The 21,024-nt window shown below is 64.8% G+C and overlaps 3 protein-coding genes across 3 annotated transcripts; all 3 read left to right on the top strand.

The window, feature by feature from the left end:
* Positions 1–961: 961 nt before the first annotated feature.
* Positions 962–7,813, top strand: LMXM_07_0920 (conserved hypothetical protein; the record flags this gene model as incomplete). Its single annotated transcript, XM_003872194.1, has 1 exon — positions 962–7,813. One exon carries the CDS (start codon positions 962–964, stop codon positions 7,811–7,813), a length of 6,852 nt encoding a protein of 2,283 aa, XP_003872243.1.
* A 605-nt stretch (positions 7,814–8,418) lies between these two features.
* LMXM_07_0930 (conserved hypothetical protein) lies at positions 8,419–9,411 on the top strand (the record flags this gene model as incomplete). Its single annotated transcript, XM_003872195.1, has 1 exon — positions 8,419–9,411. The coding sequence occupies one exon, from the start codon at positions 8,419–8,421 to the stop codon at positions 9,409–9,411; it is 993 nt and encodes a 330-aa protein (XP_003872244.1).
* A 2,176-nt stretch (positions 9,412–11,587) lies between these two features.
* Positions 11,588–18,892, top strand: LMXM_07_0940 (conserved hypothetical protein; the record flags this gene model as incomplete). Its single annotated transcript, XM_003872196.1, has 1 exon — positions 11,588–18,892. The coding sequence occupies one exon, from the start codon at positions 11,588–11,590 to the stop codon at positions 18,890–18,892; it is 7,305 nt and encodes a 2,434-aa protein (XP_003872245.1).
* Between the last annotated feature and the right edge of the window lie 2,132 nt (positions 18,893–21,024).

Genomic DNA, 21,024 nt, shown 5'->3' on the forward strand with positions numbered 1-21,024 from the left:
CAGCGCGGTAGCGAAGTGGGACGCGGTAAGAGGAGCGCATCGGCGACCACATCTCTCTTCTCTTTTCCTGAGTGGAGCGCGTGTGCAGGCGCGCACCTCAACCGCTGAGCGAGGCAGCGGCCAGCGCTGCCGTCTTTGCCGGCGCGGCGCTCACACGCACAGAGACACACTTAGCGGCACAGCGGGTTGCCCCACGCTTGTCGGCATGAAGGGTGCCAGTCTACGCCGCCAGCAGCGACACAGCCACCAGCCAAGCGCCTCGCAGGGCAGCGACGCGCCGGTGTCGCTGGTGTTCCGCACCCACGGCGACAGCCTCTCGAAGGCTGCGTTTCTCTTCTGCCCGAAGAACTTTAACTTGGCCAACCCCGTCACCGCAACAGGCTCGGCAGCGGCGGCGGTGCCGTCGACCTCGTTGTCCGCTTCTCTATCGTCCGCCGGTGTTCTGCCTGCCCAGTCGGCGCGGCATGGCGTCACCGCGTCGCCACAGTCGGCAAGCCCGCATGATGGAAAACGCTTCACCAGTGCAGTGTCCTCCAGTGCCGCCGCCGAGAGCGTGCAGACTCTCGTCGAGGCCATCGTGGAGCTGCGCCCCTCCTTCTCCCAATCTTTTCACCACGGCCACGGCGCCTGTGGCGGTGGGATGGGAAGCAGCCACAATCTCTCTAGCCTGACCCCCGGCAGCCCGCTCACGAGCGGTACCGGCGACGGGACGGCCGGCTTCCTCGGCCTCTCCGCACAGGCGCCGAGCAGCTCCTCGGTCGGGGTCGGCTCCTATGTTGACCTGATGGGGCTGTCCCCTTTTGTTTTTCCCCTCTCTGGCGCCAGCTTCGCCGGTGCGAGCGGCGGGGATGGCGGCAGCATAACGCTCGCGCCGTCTGCAGGATGCAGTCGCAACGGCGAGTCGTCGCACACCACCACCCCGTCGCCCTGGCAGGGTGGTGCTGCCGGCATCAATGCAGGCATGCTGGGCAGCTCCAGCTTAACGAGCATCTCATCACCGATCGGCGTGCCGAACACGACTGCTGGCGCTTGCAGCGGAGCCGCGGGTGGGGCTGGCGTCGCGTCTGGCAGTGGCGCGGCCGGGGCCGGTGGGTCGTGCTTCCTCATGCACCCCTCTGGTGGCTGGATATGCCGCGCGATGGCGTTTAACGAGAAAGAGGTGAGCCACGCGAATGGTGCCATCAGCGTCAACCAGTCCCTCACGTCCAAGTGCGCGCTCATCAACGAGGTCGCCAAGGGCAAGATCATGGCACGGATCCTGAGCTCGTACGAGTATGTGCAGGAGCGCTACGGACTGTCACACGTGGAGGTGACCGTGGACAACCAGTACCTTGGCCGCTCCGACATGTTTCTCATATCGGAAGCGCTGCGAGAGCGTATCCTGTACGAGGGCGAGGAGATGCACCTCTGCGGTTTCCGCATTCGCGTGCGCGAGATGCTGCAGGCGGTGGTGAGCGCGCCGAACACGGCGCCAAGCAGCGCCGCCACCTCCCTTGCGCCTCCCGCGTTCTCCGCCTCCTTGCCGGGCGTGAGTGCGTCATCGGCAACCACGACACCTGCTGGCGTAGCCTCTTCCGGTGGCACTACCGGCACTGCAGCTTCTGGCATTGGCGCTCCGGGGATCGCTGCAGCATCAGCGGCGGGCGCCATCGCGCACATCCGCGTCGGCAACGGCATTGTACTGCCCACCACCCGTATCAACTTCCAGTCCCTGTCGCCGGTTCACTACGTCCTCCTCGAGCTGTCGCGTGAGATGTGGGAGACGACGATGGACGGCCGCATAGCACTCACCTTGGCCATCCGAAAGTTCCTCAGTGAGCTGCTGCTGAAGCAGCTGCCGAAGCACAAGGCCTCCCCGCTAATCTGCGTTGTCTTCACAGGACGACTGCGCAAGGAGTTCCAGTTTAGCCGACACAGCGACGTCTTTCACCTGCTGGAGTTGCCGCGAGATCTGCGCAGCAACGTCGACATCGTGGAAGAGATCCGCATGCACTGCGAGGCGCTTGTGGATCGTGTGCTGCGGGAGGTGCAGGACTCCGCTTGGCGGCAGCTAGAGGCTGAGGTACGGGCGTACCGGGAGGCCGCCGCGGCGTCCCACTCGCGCGCTGGCGGGGCCAAGGGTGCGGGGTGCAGGCTAGCAAACGACGGCGATGACCTGGACACCGACCCGCACTTGCTTCGAGAGAGGGAGGGGAGCATTGCCGCTGCTACGACCAGCGCCACCAGCCAGTTTCCGCCGGCGAGCGAGACTCTGAAGCGGGGCCGCGCCAGTGCAGCCTTTTCCGCCGCCACTGCTGCCGCTGACGCCACCTTTGACGCCTACGTGCGATCGCGCCAGCAGTACATCGAGAGCATCACGGCGAAGCGCCTGTTTGTGCACGCGAAGCAGTCGAACACGCTCGAGGCACTCAGCATCCTACTGGAGCGGTGCACTCATGACTACATTGACCGTAACCTCACGCTCTGCGGGCATGCCGTGACCGTGGTGTCGGCCGGAAAGGGTTTCTACCAAGTCACGAACAATCTGGTGCAGGTTGTGTGCGCTCGGCTGCACGACACAGGGCTGGAGAAGGTTCACGTCGTCTGCGTCGGCCGCCCTCCGCTGCACGTGACGCCGCTGCTCGAGTACACGTCCGACGACGACACGCTGCGGTCGCAGTACCATCTGCACGGCTGTGCGCTGTCGGGTGCCAGCGTCGGCGCGCGGGGCATGGGTGGTGGTGGCGCGCCGACGCCATCATTACGCTCAGGGGAGGCGGAGCGCTACTACGAGACGCCGGAGTGGATGTTCGTCTTCTTCTTCCACGCTTCTCTTCAATACAAAAGCGGCGGCGAGGCGGTCTTCGAGCTGCTGCCGAAGGAGTGCTGGCTGCGGGAGCACTCGGTGATGGCGGCGCTCAAGACGCTGTGGCCGACGCCGCCAGAATCGCAGCAACAAGTGCGGCAGCAGCAGTCCCGGGTGTACTCGGCGTCAACGCTATTGTCTGGTGGTGGGGAGGGTGGCAGTGCCTCCGCCAGGGCGGTGGCGACGAGCGGCATGAACAGGAGGGGCGGGGTCACTGCGGCGGCGGCGATGATGGGCTCGTGTGGAAGCCCCGGTGTCGCCGCTGGAGAGCTGTCCCTTCCGGGCGGAAATCCACCTCTGCTCATTCCCGGGCTGGGGCTGCGCTCTTACCCCGTGCCCGAGGTGACGCTCCCGGTGCATCCTCACTCTTCCCATCTACTGGTGTACGCCGATGGCTGGGGCGCCGGCACACCGGAGTCACAGCACGTTGTCCTACCTGCTGGGGTGGCAGCTGGCCTTACCGTCGCTGCAGGCGGCATTGGGGGTGGGCCTTCTCAGCCTCCTGTCCCCTTGCACTTGCCGCCTTTTATCGCCGAACCTTTCAGCGCCTCGTGGACCGGCAGCATGGTTGCCGAGCATGCTCCGTCACCGACGTCGCCGAGCCAGCCGGCCACTGCTGCTCCGGCGCCGACGTTGTCCAAGGGCAGCAGCCCTCTGTTGGTGCGCACCACGACCACCAGCAGCAGCTTCTTCGCCTCCCCGACGGCCCCGTCGCAGGGGTCCATGCCACGCTGGATGACGGGGAGCGGCACACTGGCGGCGCAAGTCATGGCTTGGCAACAGGCGCAGCTGCAGCAGGGACTGCAGCCGACGCTCTCCTCCTACGCACTCCCACACAGCTCAGCTGGAAGTGCGCTGCTGCCGCACGCGCGATATGCGCAGCCTATCCAAGCACTCAACAGCATGCCATTTATCGCGGCGGGGGCGCACGGCGGCGGCATCTGGGGTATCGAAGTCACCCCTACATCGGCGGTAACGTGGAGCTCTGCTCCGCCGCGGCGCTCCCGCATTGGGGTTGCCGGGGCATCAGGTGCGGCATATCACCACCTTGCTGCACCCAATGGAAACGGGGGCCATCACACGACGATGGTGGCGGTGGCGGGCTCTGCGTTCGGCGGCGGCCAAGTTCGCCACCCCAACAGCCTGCCTTCCTACTACGCCACCAGAGGTAAGCCAGCCCTGCACATCAGCCGCTCCTTCGACTACAAGACGACCGCGAACCTCGAGCACCATTCCTTTGGCGGCCCCGAGCACTCCTTGCGCAGCGTCGGCTCATCTCTGCTGGGGCTGTATGCTAACGCACCGCGCCTGCAAGCCCGCTCACTGCTGTGGCTCGACTGCAGCACCTCCAAGTCAAGCACAACCTCTATCGTCACCTCCGTGGCAGCCGCCACCACCGCCGCAGGCACAGACCTCGGTGTCAGTTCCAGCAGTGCCGGCGGTGGGCTGCGGCCTGTGCAGCTGCGGCTTGAGGATGGCCACATATACCGCGATGTCATGAGCGTGGCCGCCTCGTTCGCCTTCTGCGCCTGGTACTGCCTCCACGCGTCAAAGCCGCATCAGGACTGCGGAGTCGGCTCGACGGCTGTGGCGGGCACCGGCGCGACGAACGCGCCCGTATCACACGCCATGGTTGCACGCCAGGGAGGCAGTGGTACCGCCGCCGCCGCTGCAATGGCTGTTGCTGGCTGCTCCTCGCCGTTTATGGCGGCATCCATGAGACGGAGGCTTCTTCAGCGCGATGGGCAGCCGAGCGCTCTAGCGGAAGGCACCGCCGGTGCAGCTGCTGAGTGTAGCTACGGCGATGCTTCTCTGCAGCTTTCGGTGAAGCGCTGGCATAAGGCCCCGAGCGCCATGCGCAACGACGCCGTCTTCTGCGGCCGCAACGTAGTGGACAGCGACTTGCGGAACGGGTATCTGATCCTGGAGATTACCATCAATGCGGCGGTGCTGCCGCAGTCGTTCTGGTCGCCTCGGCTGCTTCTAGACGACAACTGCTGGGCCCACCTAATGAGCTGCTTCACTGGCCGCGATGACCGCCTCACGCTGGATGATGAGCTCGGGTTTGTCCCCGAGGACAGCACAGATGACGACGCCCTCACTATTGATGGCAGCAGCACTGACGGACAGTCGTCGCTACTGAACGGCAACGGCGGCCGAAGATGGCGTGAGGAGGATGGTGGAGGCAACGTCACGTCATCGGCAGCCGCGGCAGGGGGCAGAGAGATGGGCGGTGGCACCCGAGGCGTCCCTGACAGCGGTGGCGCTGGTGATGACTACCACTTCCAGTCCGACCTCCGCCCTGCCGAGGTGTTCTGTCGCTCCCACAGCGGCATCACCCCCGATGGACGGACGCTCATCATCCCCACGCACAGCAACGGCGTGTACTTCCAGTCCTCCGAGGAGATCCTCCTGCGCTTCAGTCCGCAACTGTTTGTGTCGATCCTGGGCGAGGGCGATGAGGCGGGACTGGAGCAGGTTGGTCCCACGACGTCGACTGTGCCGGACCACCACGACACAGCTGCCGCGGATGATGAGGCGGCAGAGAGACAGTCAACAGTGAGCTGTGTCTCGCGTCAGGCGTCGCACAACGACGAAGGAGAGGCGCTCTCAGGCGGTGCCGCTGTTGAGCCGGCGGGACGGCCAGATGTCTTCGAGGGCCTGGCGACGAAAGAGGAGGGGAGCTGCCCTTCACCAACTAGCAGCAGCGCCGCTGCAGCAACCACCGCCGGTGCCACGGATGGTGTAGGTGAGGAAGGGCAAGTTCCGGTACCTCCGCACCCACCCGATGCAGACGTGATGCAGAGCATAGTCGAAGGCGGCTGCAGAAACAGCGCTGACAGTGTGGCGAGATCGCATGCCAAGGCGGCGAAAGACATAACCACGGCTGCGCCGCCGTCGTCGAACTCCGCTTCTGCGTCGGGCAGCGTGAACATCGTCACCGGAGCGATGGCGCCAGCGACGGATGTGCCGTCGCTGCGGACCGCGGCGCCGGCGGCTGAGGACGCGATGGCGTCAACTGAGTTGCTTCCTACACCAAAAGACGGCACCGCTCGCTCTACAAAGTCCGCAACACCGAGATCCCGACCTCGGCCCCTGCGCCTGCGAGGAACAGCGACAGTCACCAACTCCCCAGCGCTAGCCGTAGGGGCGCCGCCTCCACTGCCCTTTCGCACGCACGCGCTGCCCTTGACAGGGGCCAGCCGGCAGGGAAGCAGCAGCATCGCTGGACCGCCGTCGTCGTCGCCGACCCCGACAACCGCGACGCATCCGGCCGGGCAGCACCCCGCGTACGGCACGTTTCACCACGACGAGGTGCCGCTGATGCCTGGCACAACAGTGACCGTGGGTTTTGTGCAGCTGCGCAACAGTCTCCTCTTCGCGATCAAGCCCATCAACCCCCTTCGGCACGGTTCTGAGGAGGAGCATCGCGAAGATCTGACGGCGCTGTCGCAATCGGCCGAGAGCGTGAGTACCGCAACGGTACTGCGCCGCCGCTGGCAGTGGAAGCACCCTGATATTGCCTCCGAGCCGCAGCACCTGGCGAGCTGGACGCGTCTGTGCACGTGTCGGCTGTTGCCCTTGTACGGTAGTAAGCCGGCCTACCCGCGTGAGAGCTTCTACACGGTGTCGCCCCACCAGTACACAGTGACGAGTCACGGCGGCAGTCACGCCGACCCGGCGGAGGACAAGCGACGGCTGCTGGAGTTTGTGCTGCAGCGCCTCCAGCAGCAGTATCAGATAGTCGTCGACAGCCCCGGCCTCGCCGCTGGCTCGCAGTGGCCGCGCGCCGACCCGTCGCCGAACGCGCGGCTGGAGATGTCGCTCGGGCACCAGACGCATACGCTCAAGGTGGGCGAGACGGCGAAGACGATCTCGGTGACGCGCATGCTGCACCGAGGCATGTATAGCAACGGGCAGGTGACGCACATGCTGAGGTACCGCTACCTGCTGTGGAACTACCTGGCAGACGAGTTCACCACGCGTGAGGTGCACATGGAGGCTCAGGTGGGCGAGCGCAGCGCTTTCCGGTGGGAGTCGCTAGATGGTTGGCTGCAGGAGCGGCCGAAGGCGTTCATCCCACGCGGGCCGGACCTCTGGCTGCGCTCACACGAGGTGGCCGTCGCGCTGCTTCCCGAGGATGCGGCCCACCCTCCGTCGTACGAGGAGTTCTGCCGCTTTATCACCTACAGGTTCTCCGTGCACCTGTCGGCGTACGGCAAGGTGGCGTGGAGGCCGCGCGAGAGCGGTGTGTCGCTCGACATCTCGGAGCGGATGCCCCTAATTTTTCCCGCAACACCGCCGTTGATGGAGGTGGCGCTCGTGCACGACAACCCGCTTACCCTCGACACACGCAACGTTGTCGACCGCGTCACCGGCCGCACCGTCGGCTTCGAGGTCCCCGTGCAGGAGCGGCTCACGATCGTCGACATCAGCCTGCCACAGGAGTACGACAGCCACTGTTGCTACTTCCTGAAGGTGTCTTGGGTGGCGTGCGCCGCCTGGATCATCGTCGACTGGATGGGCTCCTTCATCGCGAACGCCGCCCGCTTTCACTTCCACGCCGTCCCTGTGGGCTGCTACTACAACAGCCCCAAGGCGGAGCCCCTGACCGCGCACTATGACGTCGAGGCGGCGTCGCCGGATGAGGAGCCGGCGCTGCGTCGCGCGCTGGTGGAGCTACTCATGACGCCAGCCTACCACTACTACCCGGACACGCCGGTGCTGACGCGCAACTGCCGCCTCGTGCACTTTAGCGGCCTGTGCTGCGTCATTGTGCCCCCGAGCGCGACAACGGTGGCGCAGTGGTATCAGAACGCGTTTGTACGGCAAGGCTCTGTGGAGCAGCTGGAGCTGCTGGCCCAGTTCAAGGAGGCGGTGGCCAAGGCGCGGCTGCGTGTAGCGGACGTAGCCGCTGGCCCCGCCTCTGCCGCGGGTGTGCCCCACCCGGCAACGGAGGAAGTGTGAGCTGCTCGTAGTGATTTCCGTGTGCCGTACTGCGTTGCTGCCGCGGCGGTGCTTGCGGCTCTCCCACTCGTAGCGTTGTTGCTGATATTCGAAATGGTGGCGTCTAGATGTTGTTGGTTGACGATGAGGCACGACAGTTGCGGGTAAGGAGGGAGCGTGTGCGTGTGTGTGGTTCGGACGGTGATGGGCATCCTGCTGATGAGCGGCTGGCTTGTATGCCGTAGATGGAAGAGGCCTGCACATGCAGGCCTGAGGCCAAAGGCGGGAGTGGGGATCACCTATGGGGACGCACGCAGTCGTTGTGTGTGGGGTGTATGTATGCATGTGTGCGTGCGCCCCCCCCCTCCCCTCTCCCCGTTTCTTGTCACGCGTCTCGCTCTCCCTCCCCGGCGCCACATCTTCACTGTCGTTCTTGTCCCCCCCTCCCCCTCCCCCGTTTCTCTCCTCCTCTGCACTGTGCTGTGACATCAGCTTCCATACGCACGCCTCTTCTCCCTCCCTGTCTCTGTCTCCGTGCGCCTGAGCTGCACACCGAGCTCTCGGGACGCCTCCCTCCCCCTCCGCTCTTCTCTTCCTTCTCGGCCTCTGCATCTCTGCTAGCAATTATGTCCGTCGCCAACGCTGCGTACCTCCCGCTCATCGGCAGCTGCTTGACAGCAGGAGAGCAGACGGCGCTGCAGTGCTCGCTCCCGCTCCTCTCGCAGCGCTACCGCGGTACAGCGATGCAGCTGTGGGGTAAGGTCACCGGGATCAAGGCAAATTACTGGATCGCGCAGGCATTCCCGAACGGCGAGTTCGCGCCGGCTGTCAGCTTCTACAGCATCGATGGTGGAAGCACGTGGACGATGCTCTCGGAGCTGACGGAGGAGCAAGTGGCCCTGTGCGAGTCCCTCCGCGGTCCCTACCAAGGGGTGCCCAGCTACGAATATATGATGCGTCAAGATCTTCCGGCCGAGACGGACGAGGCTGCCGTGACAATGCCGTCGCCGGACGAGATTCTGAAGAAGGCCGAGGACGACATCGCTGCCGCCCGCGCTGCCAGCGACGCCGACGAATCCGAAAGCGAGGATGAGGAGCAGGATGACGAGGAAGAGGAAGATGAGGAGGACGCCGGTGCCGTGCCGGCGCCGCGCAACCGTACGGCGAAGTTCCGCATCCTTAGCGTCACGGAGGCGATGCGTTTAGCCCACTTTGTGCAGCTGCACGACGCGGACTGTCGCCTGACGGTGCGCGGCATGTACGTCCTGCAAGACGGCGCGGCTGTCGGCGTGCGCAATAGTACCTTTGGCGGCCAGCCTCTCCACAACGCCAAGAAGCCGTCGTGCTACGTAAAGATGGCGCGTGCGGGGAAGGAGGAGCGGAACCGCATCCTGTATGGCCCCACGCACAACCCACACACGGACTACTTGATGCCCATCACGGACGATGCCCCTTCGGGTGTGTGGTCGGTCAAGTACAACGCGACGGCGAACGTCGTGAGCGTGCGCAACCTCTTCTACGAAGGCTCACTCTTCTGGTACCGTCCGGGCACGCTGGAGTGCGGCCAGATCTACTGCGGCTCCGGCGAGCGGAACTTCGACCTGTGCTTCATGCTGTAGACAGCTGTTGGTGGGGAGTGGCCCGAGGGCGCTCGCAGGCGGCGTCGGAGATGGCGAGAGTGGCGACGGGCGCCACATCCCACGGCAGGGAAAGGTATGGCCCTTGACGGGCGCACGCCACGAAAAGGACGGAGGGGGCGGAGGGACCGCACGGAGTGTCCGCTGAGGTGTGCGCCGGGACGTTGGAAGCGCACGTTTCCAGCCACATCTCTCTCTCTCTGTTCATGAGGGACATCGTCCTGGATGCGCAGCGAAGTGCACAACATACACTACTTTCCATGCACCTGCCTTCTCTTGTCTCGTCTCTCTGACCTTTCTCCGTCTCTGCCGCGCCCTCGGGGAGTGATACGTGTCTGGGTGTGCGCGTCTGCGCTCCCGCGCCTTCCCCCTCCACGTCCTATCCTCGTATTCCTTTCGCACTGCAGGCCTGGGCAAGCTTTACATGCGCGCACCTTGCTCTGTCTCCGTTCTGCGGCTTGGGGTGAACGTGTATGACTGGGTGCGGTGGGGAGGGGTGCGCTTGCTTGTTGCAGGTGTGGTCCACTTGTGCTTTGGGTCTGCGAGATGTACATACTATCTGTTCGAGAGGGAAGACAGGAGGTCGAACGGCGCGGCTCGGCATACACCACCTTCACCTGCTCACCTTGGCTCTTCCCTCCATCCGGTAGCCACTGCCGTAGTTGCGGCTGCTGCTCTGAGCGGCTCGTGCGCTGCCGGTTGGGACGACGTCACGGCTGTCTGCATGCCTTGTTGAGCATGCACTTGGGCCTCGAGCACTGAGTTTTCTCTGTGTGTGTGTGACTCCTGGGGTTTGGTGCCTCCTCCTGTCATCCTTTCTTTCATGTACCAGTGGGCGTCCGTACCCCGACGCGCTTCATCTTCTCCCCCCTTCCCTTCCCCGTTGTTGCCGGGATGCGTTGTAGCGGTGCCCACTCCCTTTCTTCCCCCTCAATATCTTGCGCACATGACGTCATTGCCCACCACCAGGTGAGGCATCAAGAAGGCCAAAGCCGCTGCCATCGCACAGACGAGGCGGAGGAGGGGAAAGGTCATTGTGACTGGTCGGGTCCTTTCGGAGTCTCTTACACACACTCACACACACCCACGCGGACGCACGGAGCGAGCGAGCAAGCGGGATCACGTGTGTGTGTGTGTGTGGGGAGGAGGGGGACACGTCAACGTCTACTCCATCTCTTATCTCCACATGGACACCCGGAAACGTGCACATCTGTACACGCCAGGGGGTGGGTGGGCGGGGGACAATGACCGCTCCGACGTCACAACCCCGGCAGCCTCCCTTTTCATTCCAGGGGAGGGTTATCCTACAGGATTGGTGCTCGGGTATTCATTTTGTGAGGTGGAGGGGAGCTGGGGGGAGGGCCTTTCACCTACGAACGTACTTCCTGCGCGCCCGCCCGCCCTGCCTCTCTCACATACAATCCTCCCTCCCTCTCTCTCCGTCTCTCGCACACACAGAGGCAGTCGACTCCCCCACCCCCAAACCGTGCCACCCCCCTTGACTGCACACACGCACACACGACGGCATCGTTTACTTGCATGCCAACACGCCCCTCTTCCCGCCCCTTCGTATCTCAGACGATTCCGGTCTTGCACTGCCGTCCGACGCGATTGCCTTGACACACATAGACCAGACTGCCACAGAGCCTCCTCCCTCCCCCCGCATCACCTTTCTCGTACCATCGCCCCCCTGTTACCTTCACTGCATCTGCCAACCACGTTGAACTCCCTTCGACTCTCTCATCGACGCTGCTCGCTCGGAGCGCGTGCTCGACTAAACAACGGGCAGCGAGGGTGAGGGGAGGGGCGAAAAGGGCGGGGAGACGACTCTCTTTCGTCGCTGCCCAATCCCGGCTTCTCTGTCGCTCAGGCACCGCAGCACACGACGTGTGTGGGTCGGGCGACTGCTTGGGGAGCCCAGCTCTTACAACTGCACAGACACGTCATCGAGTAATCTTTATCTGGCGCCTCCTGCCCCCCTTCTCCCTTGCACACTGCTGCCCTGTGTGTACGGGTGAATACGTGGCCAGCGCCAGGCTGGTGAGGTCCTCTCTACACGTTGTGTGAGCTTTTCGTGCCGTTTTCTGCTTTGGTCGCATCCATCCTTGTCCGTCTGTCCGCCTCTCTGGCCCCCGCCCCTTTTCCACCGCGGCGCCCAATGTCCTCGTCGCGTTCGTGGTCGTCATCTGAGGGCGACGGGAACGACCACGCGGCCTCGTGGTGGAGCGATGCCAGCGATGCGGCGAATTCGGTGACAGACGAAGCGAACGCCCAGTTTGCGACGCCTTGCCAACGCACCGAGGAGGACAGACTGGCGGCGGACGGCGTTGTCGACCGCGTGGAGGACGTCGGGCGGCTGGAACCGAGGGAGCGCATTCATCGGTACATCGACCAATGCATTCCTCCAGCGCTCATGGCCCATCAGCGATCCGCGGATGGGCGCCTGCTCGTCCAACTGTGCGCGGAACTCGAGGCGTTCGGCACTCCAAAGGCGTGGGCGAATCACGTGCCCGCTACGGTGTTTGACGAGTACGCAGCTCCGCCAACGACGGGTGCGAGGGGCATCGAGGCAACGCACCCCGCCGGCGTCGCCCTGGAGCCGGGGCCGCGATCTGACGTGTTTGAAGCGGCCTTGTACTCATGCGAGAACGTGGCGTACCCCTCGCACCCGTCGTTGGCGGAGCTGCGCCGCGCTGCGGAGTCTGGCAGCGGCACCGCCGTCCCCTGGTCGACGCTGACGCGTCACTTGTCGTACCTGAGTGTGCGACTTCACGGGCTGCTATCCGCGCCGCACGGTCGCCTTGGCGCGTGCGTGCTTCCGCTACGCCTTCAGGCGTCGGTGGTGCCGCTTCTCTATGGCTGGGCGACGCACTGGCCCCTCATCGAGGCGGATATCGAGTGCTGGCGAGCGGTCGTGCGCTGCTTTCACGCGGCGTGCCGACCACCGATCCCTGATAAGGCGTTCTCTGACGCGCATGCGGAGGCAGCTCTCAGAGTACCCTTCACGCTTCCCTGGCAGCCGCTGGCGGCACTGTGCCTGAGCGCTCGAGACGAGCGAAATGCTGAGCTGCCCTCGTGGCGCTCCACACTTACCGCCATCGTCACCTCGCTGCCGTCGCTGTGCCGTCGCGCGTCGCCTCACTTTAGCGCTGCCGCCGTGGACGGCCTCTGGGGCCTCGTGGCCGACCAGCTGGCGCCGACGGAGGACGGCGTTGCTGCGCTGTCCCTCTTTGTGCGGCTCGTGCCGTACCGCCACCTCTGCCAGCCGAAACCGGATGTGATCGTAACGCATGACGCTATCGAGAACGAGGCCATCACCTTGACAGGGGAGAAGGACCGCGGGTCTCACAGACAGCAGGAGGGCGAGCTCGCATCTACCACGGCGGCGGCCGCGCCGCCGCAGCTGACGGCACGCGGACAGCAAATCCTGCGCTTCCTGCTGGTGGAGACGGGATCGTGGCAACCGCCAGGCCGCCCCTCGCCTGCGGTGGCGCCGAGCGGCGCCAAAGGGAAAAAGTCAAAGGTGGCGTCGCAGGGCTTTTACCTCACGTGGGAGCGGGCCGTCATGACCTTCGCTGGGTCGTTGGCACGCGCGCATCCTGGAGTGGCTGGCATGGACGCATTCGCGGAGCCTCTCTTCACCGCCTGGCTGCAGGCACTACAGCTGCCGGCAGGGAGCGGCGCCGGACTTCCAGGCGCTTCAGCGACATCGGCGGCCGCCGTGTCTCATCTCATGCGTAACGGAGGTCATGAGACCAACGCTCTAACGGGCTCGAGCACTGCGCGTGGTGGCCCGGAGGCGAGCTCTCGCGCAATCAGCTGGACAGCAGCGCCGTACGTGCGCCTGCTGAACGGCTTCCCGGACACCGGCGACTCGCCGCTCTGGCGCCATTTGGAACGGTGGCTTCACGCCACGAGCGTGCTGGTGCGTCCTGGCATGCCGTGCACGAAAGGCAGTGCAGCCGATCGCGTGTGCCACTGCTACAGCTCACTGGCGCGCGAGGCAGTTCGCCGCTGCGCTCCCGATGAGAAGAGGGCAGCACCCAAGCGCCAGACGTCACGCGGCGCGGCAGTCGTAGAGGGGGGGCCTGACGCGCAAGCCAGCGCACCTCCCGACGATGCTGCTGCTAAATGGACTGCGGCGCAGGCAGCGCGCCGCTGGGGCCCCGCCTCGGCGGAGCGTTTCGTCTCTCTGCTTCTTCCGCATGCTGTGGCAGCGTTTCAGGCACGGGCGCGGCAGGCGCAGCCGCTGTTGTGGGCACTGCTGCGACTGTCGCCCGCCACGGTGCTGCCGGACTTTCTGAAGTGTGTGCGAACAGGCCTACGCAGCCCCACGGAGGTGGCGGCGCAGCGTGCTGTCTCGACACGGCTTCTCATCGGCGCCGTGCCCACCATCTTGGCAGATGCAGAGGCCGCGTCGCTGCTGTCGTCCAGCACAAGCAGCGGTACTCTGCTTGCCTTTCTGCGGGAGACGCTGCCGTCGATGCTGACGTTCGTGAATCCGAGCGATGTGGTGAGTGCGCTGCCTGTCCTCTCGCTCGTGGCGGTCGCGACGAGCTACGCCGGAGCAGAGGAGGTGCTCGGCACCGTCGACGAGGTGGACGCCTTTGCGAAGGCCTATGTGGCGCGGCTGCTTCCGCTCTTCGCTGCCAACGCCGACGTCAAGGACGGCCACTTTCCCAACGCCGATGTGATGGTTCCCCCGTTTCTGCGAACTCTGCCGTCGACGACTCTCACGATGGTGACGCGCGAGGTGCTGCGAGAGGCGCAGTGCCGTGATCACGGTGCTCGCATGGCCGGGCTGGTGCGCATGGTTGCTGCCTGCGCGCCGGCTCAGGCATGGGGCTGGGCACAGAAGCATTGGCTCCGAGTCCTGCTTGACACGTCTGCCCGAGACGCCGAAGTGGAGTGGGCGGCACCGCTGCTAGCGGCCTGCGTCGCCGACCTGGGCGACCGCTCGCTCGCACGCGCGCACGCCACATCGATCTGGCGCGGGGTGCAACTGCAGCTCCGCATTCTGACTAGTAAGACACGTCGCACCGCTGCCGCCCAAGTCATGGAGGCGCTCATGACATCGCTGATACGGCCGCGGGAATGTGCCGAGACGCATCTTCGCATCTCAAGCGGCAAGCAGCTTCGGCTGCAGCAGCTGCAGGCGGCGGCGGCGGCGGACCCTGGTGCTGCTACCGAACTGCCGTTGCCAAGGATCGGCACGGCAACGGAGGCGCGGGTGTGCGTAGAATGGCCGGGCGCCGAGGATGTGCAGGTAGCGGTGGATCTCCTCAACGCGTCCCTCGAAGACTGCGTGCGCGTGATGGAAGCGGTGAGCGGTGGCGCCGTCCTCAATACCGCCGCAGCAGGGGCGACAGCGAGTGTTTCAAGCGATGGTGGCATTTCGCTTTATGCGCAGTTCTTCGCGGTAGCCTCCATCGCCACCGCAGCACCCAGGGGCGGCGCTGATGCTGTCTTCTGCGAGAGTGCCGCCGCTGTGACGCGGTACAGCGTTCTGGAAGGGACGCTGCACTGGATGCTGCGACTCCTGTGTGCATGCGAGTGGGTGTTTATCGAGCCGACGCCGACCGCGACGGCAGCGGACCCGCAGCTGACGCGCGGCGTGCCGTGGTGGGACGTGAATCCGCACGTGGCGTGGCGCCCCACCGGCGCCCCGTTGCTCCCAGCGTCGTGCAGACCAGCGTACACGCGGGCGGAGATTTTTGAAGTGCTTCGCAGGCACGTGTGCCCCCCCATGCTGCGTCAGCACGTCTTCGTTCCCTTACGTCAGTGCGGCGTGGAGTTGAAGGAGTGGTTTGGCGCGCCTTCCGGCGAGGAGGCGCCCACGTCGGCTGACGACAGCCAAGCTGACGTGGTGGAGCTGCTGCGGCTGCTCCAGTGGCTGTCGTCTTCCATTGTGCGGCTGCCTCAGCAGCGGTGGCGGCCGGCCGCGTCGCTTTCGCACTACCTGCGCCGCACCATAGGGAGACAGTGCCCATGGGTGCGTCGGCGTCTACCGCTGGGGTGCTGGGCCGACCGCTCGCTGCAGCTGCAGGTGGAGGCCGTGGTGCACGGGCATCTACCAGTGACGCAGAAGACGTTCTCGGACGTTGTGTCCGTTGTGCAGAGCCTGTGTCTGTCGCCGCGGAGGTCCGTCTGGGGTGCTGCGATGCGGCTGCTCGTGCACGTGCGCCTCTTCGGCGCCCTCGACAGCGCCTCGCTTGCGATGTTCGAGGGCCGGGTGCGCGCTGTGGCGACCGACGTCATTTGCCAGTGGCGGGCAGGGGCGGCGTCTGCAGCGTCGGAGTCCACTGTGGCGAATACGGCACCGCGTCCGCGGGAGCAGCAGCTGTTGCCTGCTACCACCACAGCGGCGGTCGAAAGCTCCGGTGATGGCAACGGTAGAGCTGGCCAGCCAATTGCCCTAATCTCTCCGGCGGCCATCGGAGTCCCACCTTCCGCGACGCTGCGGCTGCACACGCTGCAGAGTGCAATGGAAGGGGTGCAGACGCTCCTGATGTCACTGGCACTCAACCGCGAGTTCTTTGAGATGCCAACCACGTGCATGGAGTCGCTGCGCTTCCTGGTTCGCTTCCCGGAAGAGCTGCGCTCCGTCACCGCTGGGCTGCTGCTGCCTCAGTTCACGGAACGCGTGCGCTCGTCCCAAGCGCTTCTCGTCACTGGCGCTGCCCGCTCTCCCGCCTTCACGGAGGAGTTGGTGCAGCTTGCCTACGAGCTTGCTGCCACGTATCCTGCGCGTGCCGTGCTACTTGTGGCGTACGCCCATCTCGTCTACTGGCCGTCCCCGTGTCGCTGGGTCTCTCTGCGCGCCGTACGTTACCTAACGCGCCTGTCCCTTTCTTCCCACGTCGTCCTGCGGTGCGTGGCAGCTGACCTCTTACAGGCTGTGTCGCTGCCGGTTACCGTGCGTGAACCGACGTGGACGGTGTGCGCGGTTCCCGGGGCCCTTGCGGTGCCCGCGTCCTTCTTACTGTCACCGGACGCAGCGAAGGAGTTGCTGAGTGAGACGGAGCAGCGGTCGCACGAGGCTGCCGTGGCAGCGACGCAGGACTGCGTGCAACGGCTCACGGTGGCGTGCCCGCTGATGCCCTACTACGTCGGCACGAAGGGCCTTGTGCTTCCGCTGAGTTACCTCACGGTGCCCAGGTGCGCAGCGTCCGCGCTGGGCCTGCATCCGGTGCAGCCTGGCGCTGAAGTGACGTCTAGTCATTGCAATGCGATCACCGGCGCCGCCTTTGTGGACGCCATCACGGACACGCAGCCGTCCGACGCTGCCGCGTACCGTCGTCAGTGGCTCGCGACGTTGCTGGGCAGCATGAGTGGCGGTGGTGGCGGTGTCACGGTCGTCGATGCAGAAGAGGAGGAGGCGGAGAGCTGCCGAGCAGCAGACGCAACCGCGCGCCAGCTCAGCCCGCATTCATGGGTGCTGCGGCTGCTAGCACTGCCGGTCGAGTGCTCCCACGTGCATCATGACCGCCAGGTGGCGTCTCCAACCACGGTCGTAAAGCTGCTCGCCTCGCTGTCGCAGGAGCCGGGGGCGGATGATGCATCGTTTCCATTCTCCTCTGCTACCTTGCTGCTGCTCGAGTGGGCCGATGATGCGCTGCGGGCGTGGCGACGCCGTCGTGGTGAAACCAACGAGCCCCGCAACGGGGACAAGCAGCACACATGTGCTGCGGACACAGGCGACTGTGACGGCCCTTCCGTGTCGTCTTCCGAGCGTGGCGAGGGCGGCGCACACGGGCACGCCGGCAGGGATGACGGCAAGGAGGGCACCAGAGAAGTGGAGGAGGATGAGATGTACCGCCTCTTCCGCTCTCTCGCCATGGTGTCCTCGGCCGTGCTGCGACTCACTGCCCCACTGCGGCCGACTGCAGCGCCGGGATCGGCTCACAAAGGCCCGACATATGCGGAGCTTCGAACGCGGGCAGTACACTTCTTCTCGGACGTTGTCGCGTGTGTCTGCAGCCATGCGGCCGTGCCGCACCGCGTCGCGCAGCGGGTCATGGTTGTGGCTTTCACGACGCTGGGAGAGTCGCTGGCGTCAGAGGAGTTGTGGATGATGGTCTATGCCTTGGTAGGTCAGCTGGGAAGTACGGACCACACGGAGACCGCGACGGCTGCCGCTGATGACGCCCGCAGCGGCGGCGATGATACGTGGTCACAGCGACGGCAGCGCCTCTTGTCTTTCATGGCCGCCCTCTTCTGCGGCGTGCCGCCAGCGGTCATTGGCCCCAACCTTCCCCGGCTGGTCGCCCTCGTCGAGGCGCACGCGCAGGCCTTCAGCTTCTCTTCGGCGGACCAGGTGCGGCGGATGGCGGCGATGGCTGTGGCGCAGCTGATCAGGTGCACCGCTCTGCAGAGCAGCCTGCGAGTTGAGTTCAACGGCTGCCGCGCCTCCGCTGATGCGCTGATGGTCTCGCTCCTGCGGCGCGCCAACACCATCGTGTTCCATGGACGACTTCCGCTTGTGTGTGCCGGGGCCGAAAACGAGGACAGGCTGTCGAAGGCATTGCCAGAGACTTGCGCTGCCGCCGCCGTCAGCAGCGGTGAGGCACCTGACTCTGCCGGTGTTGGATCGCCGACCTCCCAAGACGCTGCGCTGCTCACCTTCACCGCCCTGTGCCTACAACAATCCCCGGCGCAGATGCTGGAGGCACATGCACACGACATGGTGCTGCTGCTCTGCTGCTCTCTTGACTTGTCCTTCACGGAGGTGCAGCGGCTGCACGAGGCGGCGGAGGCGGCTCTCGCCTCTCTGGTGGCTCTTCGGATGTCCAAGACCCGTGTCCACGAGTTGATCGAGCAGCTCTGCAGTGTCTGCACAGGGTCCGTTCGTTATGGCACCTCACGACGGGCGAAGGTGGCGTGCACGCGTGCACTGCGTCGGCTCATCTTCCCGAACCTGCACCGCATCGGCAGGTTTTCCGTCATGGAGCAGGTCGCTGCCGCGAGCCTTTCGGCATTGGCGCATCGCGACGCCGGCATCCGTGCCGAGGGTAGCCACCTGTTGGCTGTGCTTACCAAGGTTGCAGCCGAGGCGCAGACACGCGTGCTAGTGCAGCGACTTATCCAGGAGCTGCGGCAGCTGCCTCGTGAAACCGCCGCTGCCGCGTCTGCGGCGACAGAGTACCAGCAGGAGGATGCACCCTCCAGCAGTGGTGCAGGCCCAGTATCGGTGGGCCGTCGTGTAGTCCTCGTGCAAGCGCTCGGCGCGGTGGTGCTGGCTGACCCAGGTGAACCGTCCTCTTACGTACCAAGGGTGATGACGCAGCTCGCGGGCTGCGCGCGGGAGGGCAACACCGAGTGCGGACGTGTGGCAAAACGCGTTTTCGAGGAATGGTGGCATGCGCACCGCGAGGGGTGGGAACACGTGTACAAGTCATGCTTTACTCCCGTGCAGGTGGATGCGATGTCCGACCTTCTCCTTGCACCACGGTACTACGCATAGGTGAAGTGTGCAGGGAAGTGTATGTATCTGAGGAAGAAGAGGACGAGGAGAGGAGAGGAGGGTGGGGTGGGTGTGGGTGGGGGTGCGGATGGGGAGCGGCGCGGCGGCCTTAGCTGCAGCAGCCATGAGGAAAGTGTTGCATGCCCCTGCCCCTCCCTCGCTAAGGCCGGCCTTCCGTCCCATCTCTCACTTGTAGGCTTGTCTCTGCTTTTTCTCTCTCGACCTGTCGCACGACGACTTTACAGATAATGTGCGTGTCTGGGTGGACTGGCGTTTGGGGACACGTTCGGCACTCATGCCTTCTCGTTTAGGGCCCCGCCGCCATACGACATACCCCCCTTTCTTCCCCCCTTTCTCCGGTAGAGCTTGTGTGCTGCGATTCTAGTCTCCCCTGGCCTCCCGAAGCCTCTTCGGCGATTCGCAGGTGCGGGAGAGCGACCCATGGAGCATGGAGAGTCGCTGCGCAGCGACTCTGCACCACTCTCTGTTCCTTCCGTCCCGTATGCTCTCACGCCGGCCACGACTCCTCCTCCTCCCTCCCCCCTCTCCCCACTCTTCCTCGATGATTTGACCGGGTCTGCACCCTGGCTCGTGCATCGTACACGATCATCTCGCTTGCGCCTCCGCGTTGTGGGTGCCGCGTAGAACCGCTTCACCGACCCACCCAGCGGCGGCTCTCTCTCTTTCTCTTTGCTTGTTTTTCCCAGAAGGGGCGCTGGGCTGAAACGACTCCTCCACCGGTTTGCTGACTCACTTCGCCACGCGCACACACAAGCGCACGTCTCTTGCGTTGCCACCCTCGTTGTCTTCGCACCGTGAGCACCTACTCTGTGGCACATCGACGACCGACCCAATCGAACCGATCAGACCGCCAGTTGACGTACGCACGTGAATCAACACACGTACACGCACGCGCATAACACGGTGCACATCCACATACGTGCCGGGAGCTTCCGTGGTGGGCGTAGGAGAGGGGGGTGCCGTCACACTCGTGGCCCCCACTGCCCTTCCTCCGACTTGTATACAGGCAGTAAAGGAAACAGAAGCGATTCCCGCGCCGTCTTTTCCTCCGTCTCTGCGTTCTGTCCCCATCAGTCTCCGAATTTCTTGTGTCTAAGAAGATTGCCTGGCGAGCCTGTGCTCCCGCGATCACGTGCTCGTCGCCGGCGTTCGCCTTCTGCTCGTCCCGCTTGACTGCCGTTTGGGCCGGACGATTTTGGTGCCACCGCCGCTGCTGCCGTTGTCTTCTCCCCTTTTCGAGTGGTTATTTTCTTGTGTGTACGTGTGTGTGGGCGTGGAGGCGTACCGGCCGCCGTTGTGGCACACCCGCCGCCGCCACCGCCTTCTTCCTCCTTTTCATCGTCTGCGGCTTGTCTGGTTTTGTCTATCATCTCCCTCCCTTCCCCTCGCCCCCCCTCACGCTCTTGCCTCACCCCTCTCGTGTACGCCCACTTTGCCGCCGACCATATCCGCCTCGCCCCGCCCCATCCCGCCCACTCTCTCTGCCTGCCGTTGTGTGTGTGTGGGTGTGTCTGTCTTCGGTGTCCCTCCTCCGCGGCTTGCGCCTCGATCTCTTCTCCTTTTCCCCTGCTCGCCCCCTCGCCCCCTTTTGGCGCGGTCTGTCTCCACTGTCCATCGCGTCTCTTGCCATTACCTACGCTGTGCAGTTCCCCCTCTGTTCCTCCTTCCCGCTCCCCCCGCTCCGCTCCGCTCTGCGTGCGTGCATCTGCTGTGGTTTCGCTTTCCTCATCGTCTTTGCTTTCCGCATCTCGCCTGGTCTTCTCTCTCCCCCCTGGAATACGTTTTTCTTTCGTCCCCTTCCTCGGCTTCCCGTGTGTTGTTGTTCCCATATTTCGTTTAGTGGGTCAAGTCGACATCGCCGGCGTTGTTGTCGTCGTGGTCGTGGTGGCGCTGGCTGTGTCCCTCTCCTCCCCACGTCTTGGCCCGCTCACAGGCACGCAGCTACACCGCAACCCTTTATTCTGTAGATGTATGTACTGATACCCTGCCGCCGCCCTCCCTCCCCTCCCCTCCTACATTGCTGTGCATACCTCAACCACTCACCTATAGCAAGTCGCCGCCTATATCAACCTCTCTCCCCCTCTCGCTCTTCTTCCTCGTCGTTGCGCTTC

Source organism: Leishmania mexicana, chromosome 7 (assembly GCF_000234665.1).
Source record: "Leishmania mexicana MHOM/GT/2001/U1103 complete genome, chromosome 7".
NCBI lineage: Eukaryota > Euglenozoa > Kinetoplastea > Trypanosomatida > Trypanosomatidae > Leishmania > Leishmania mexicana.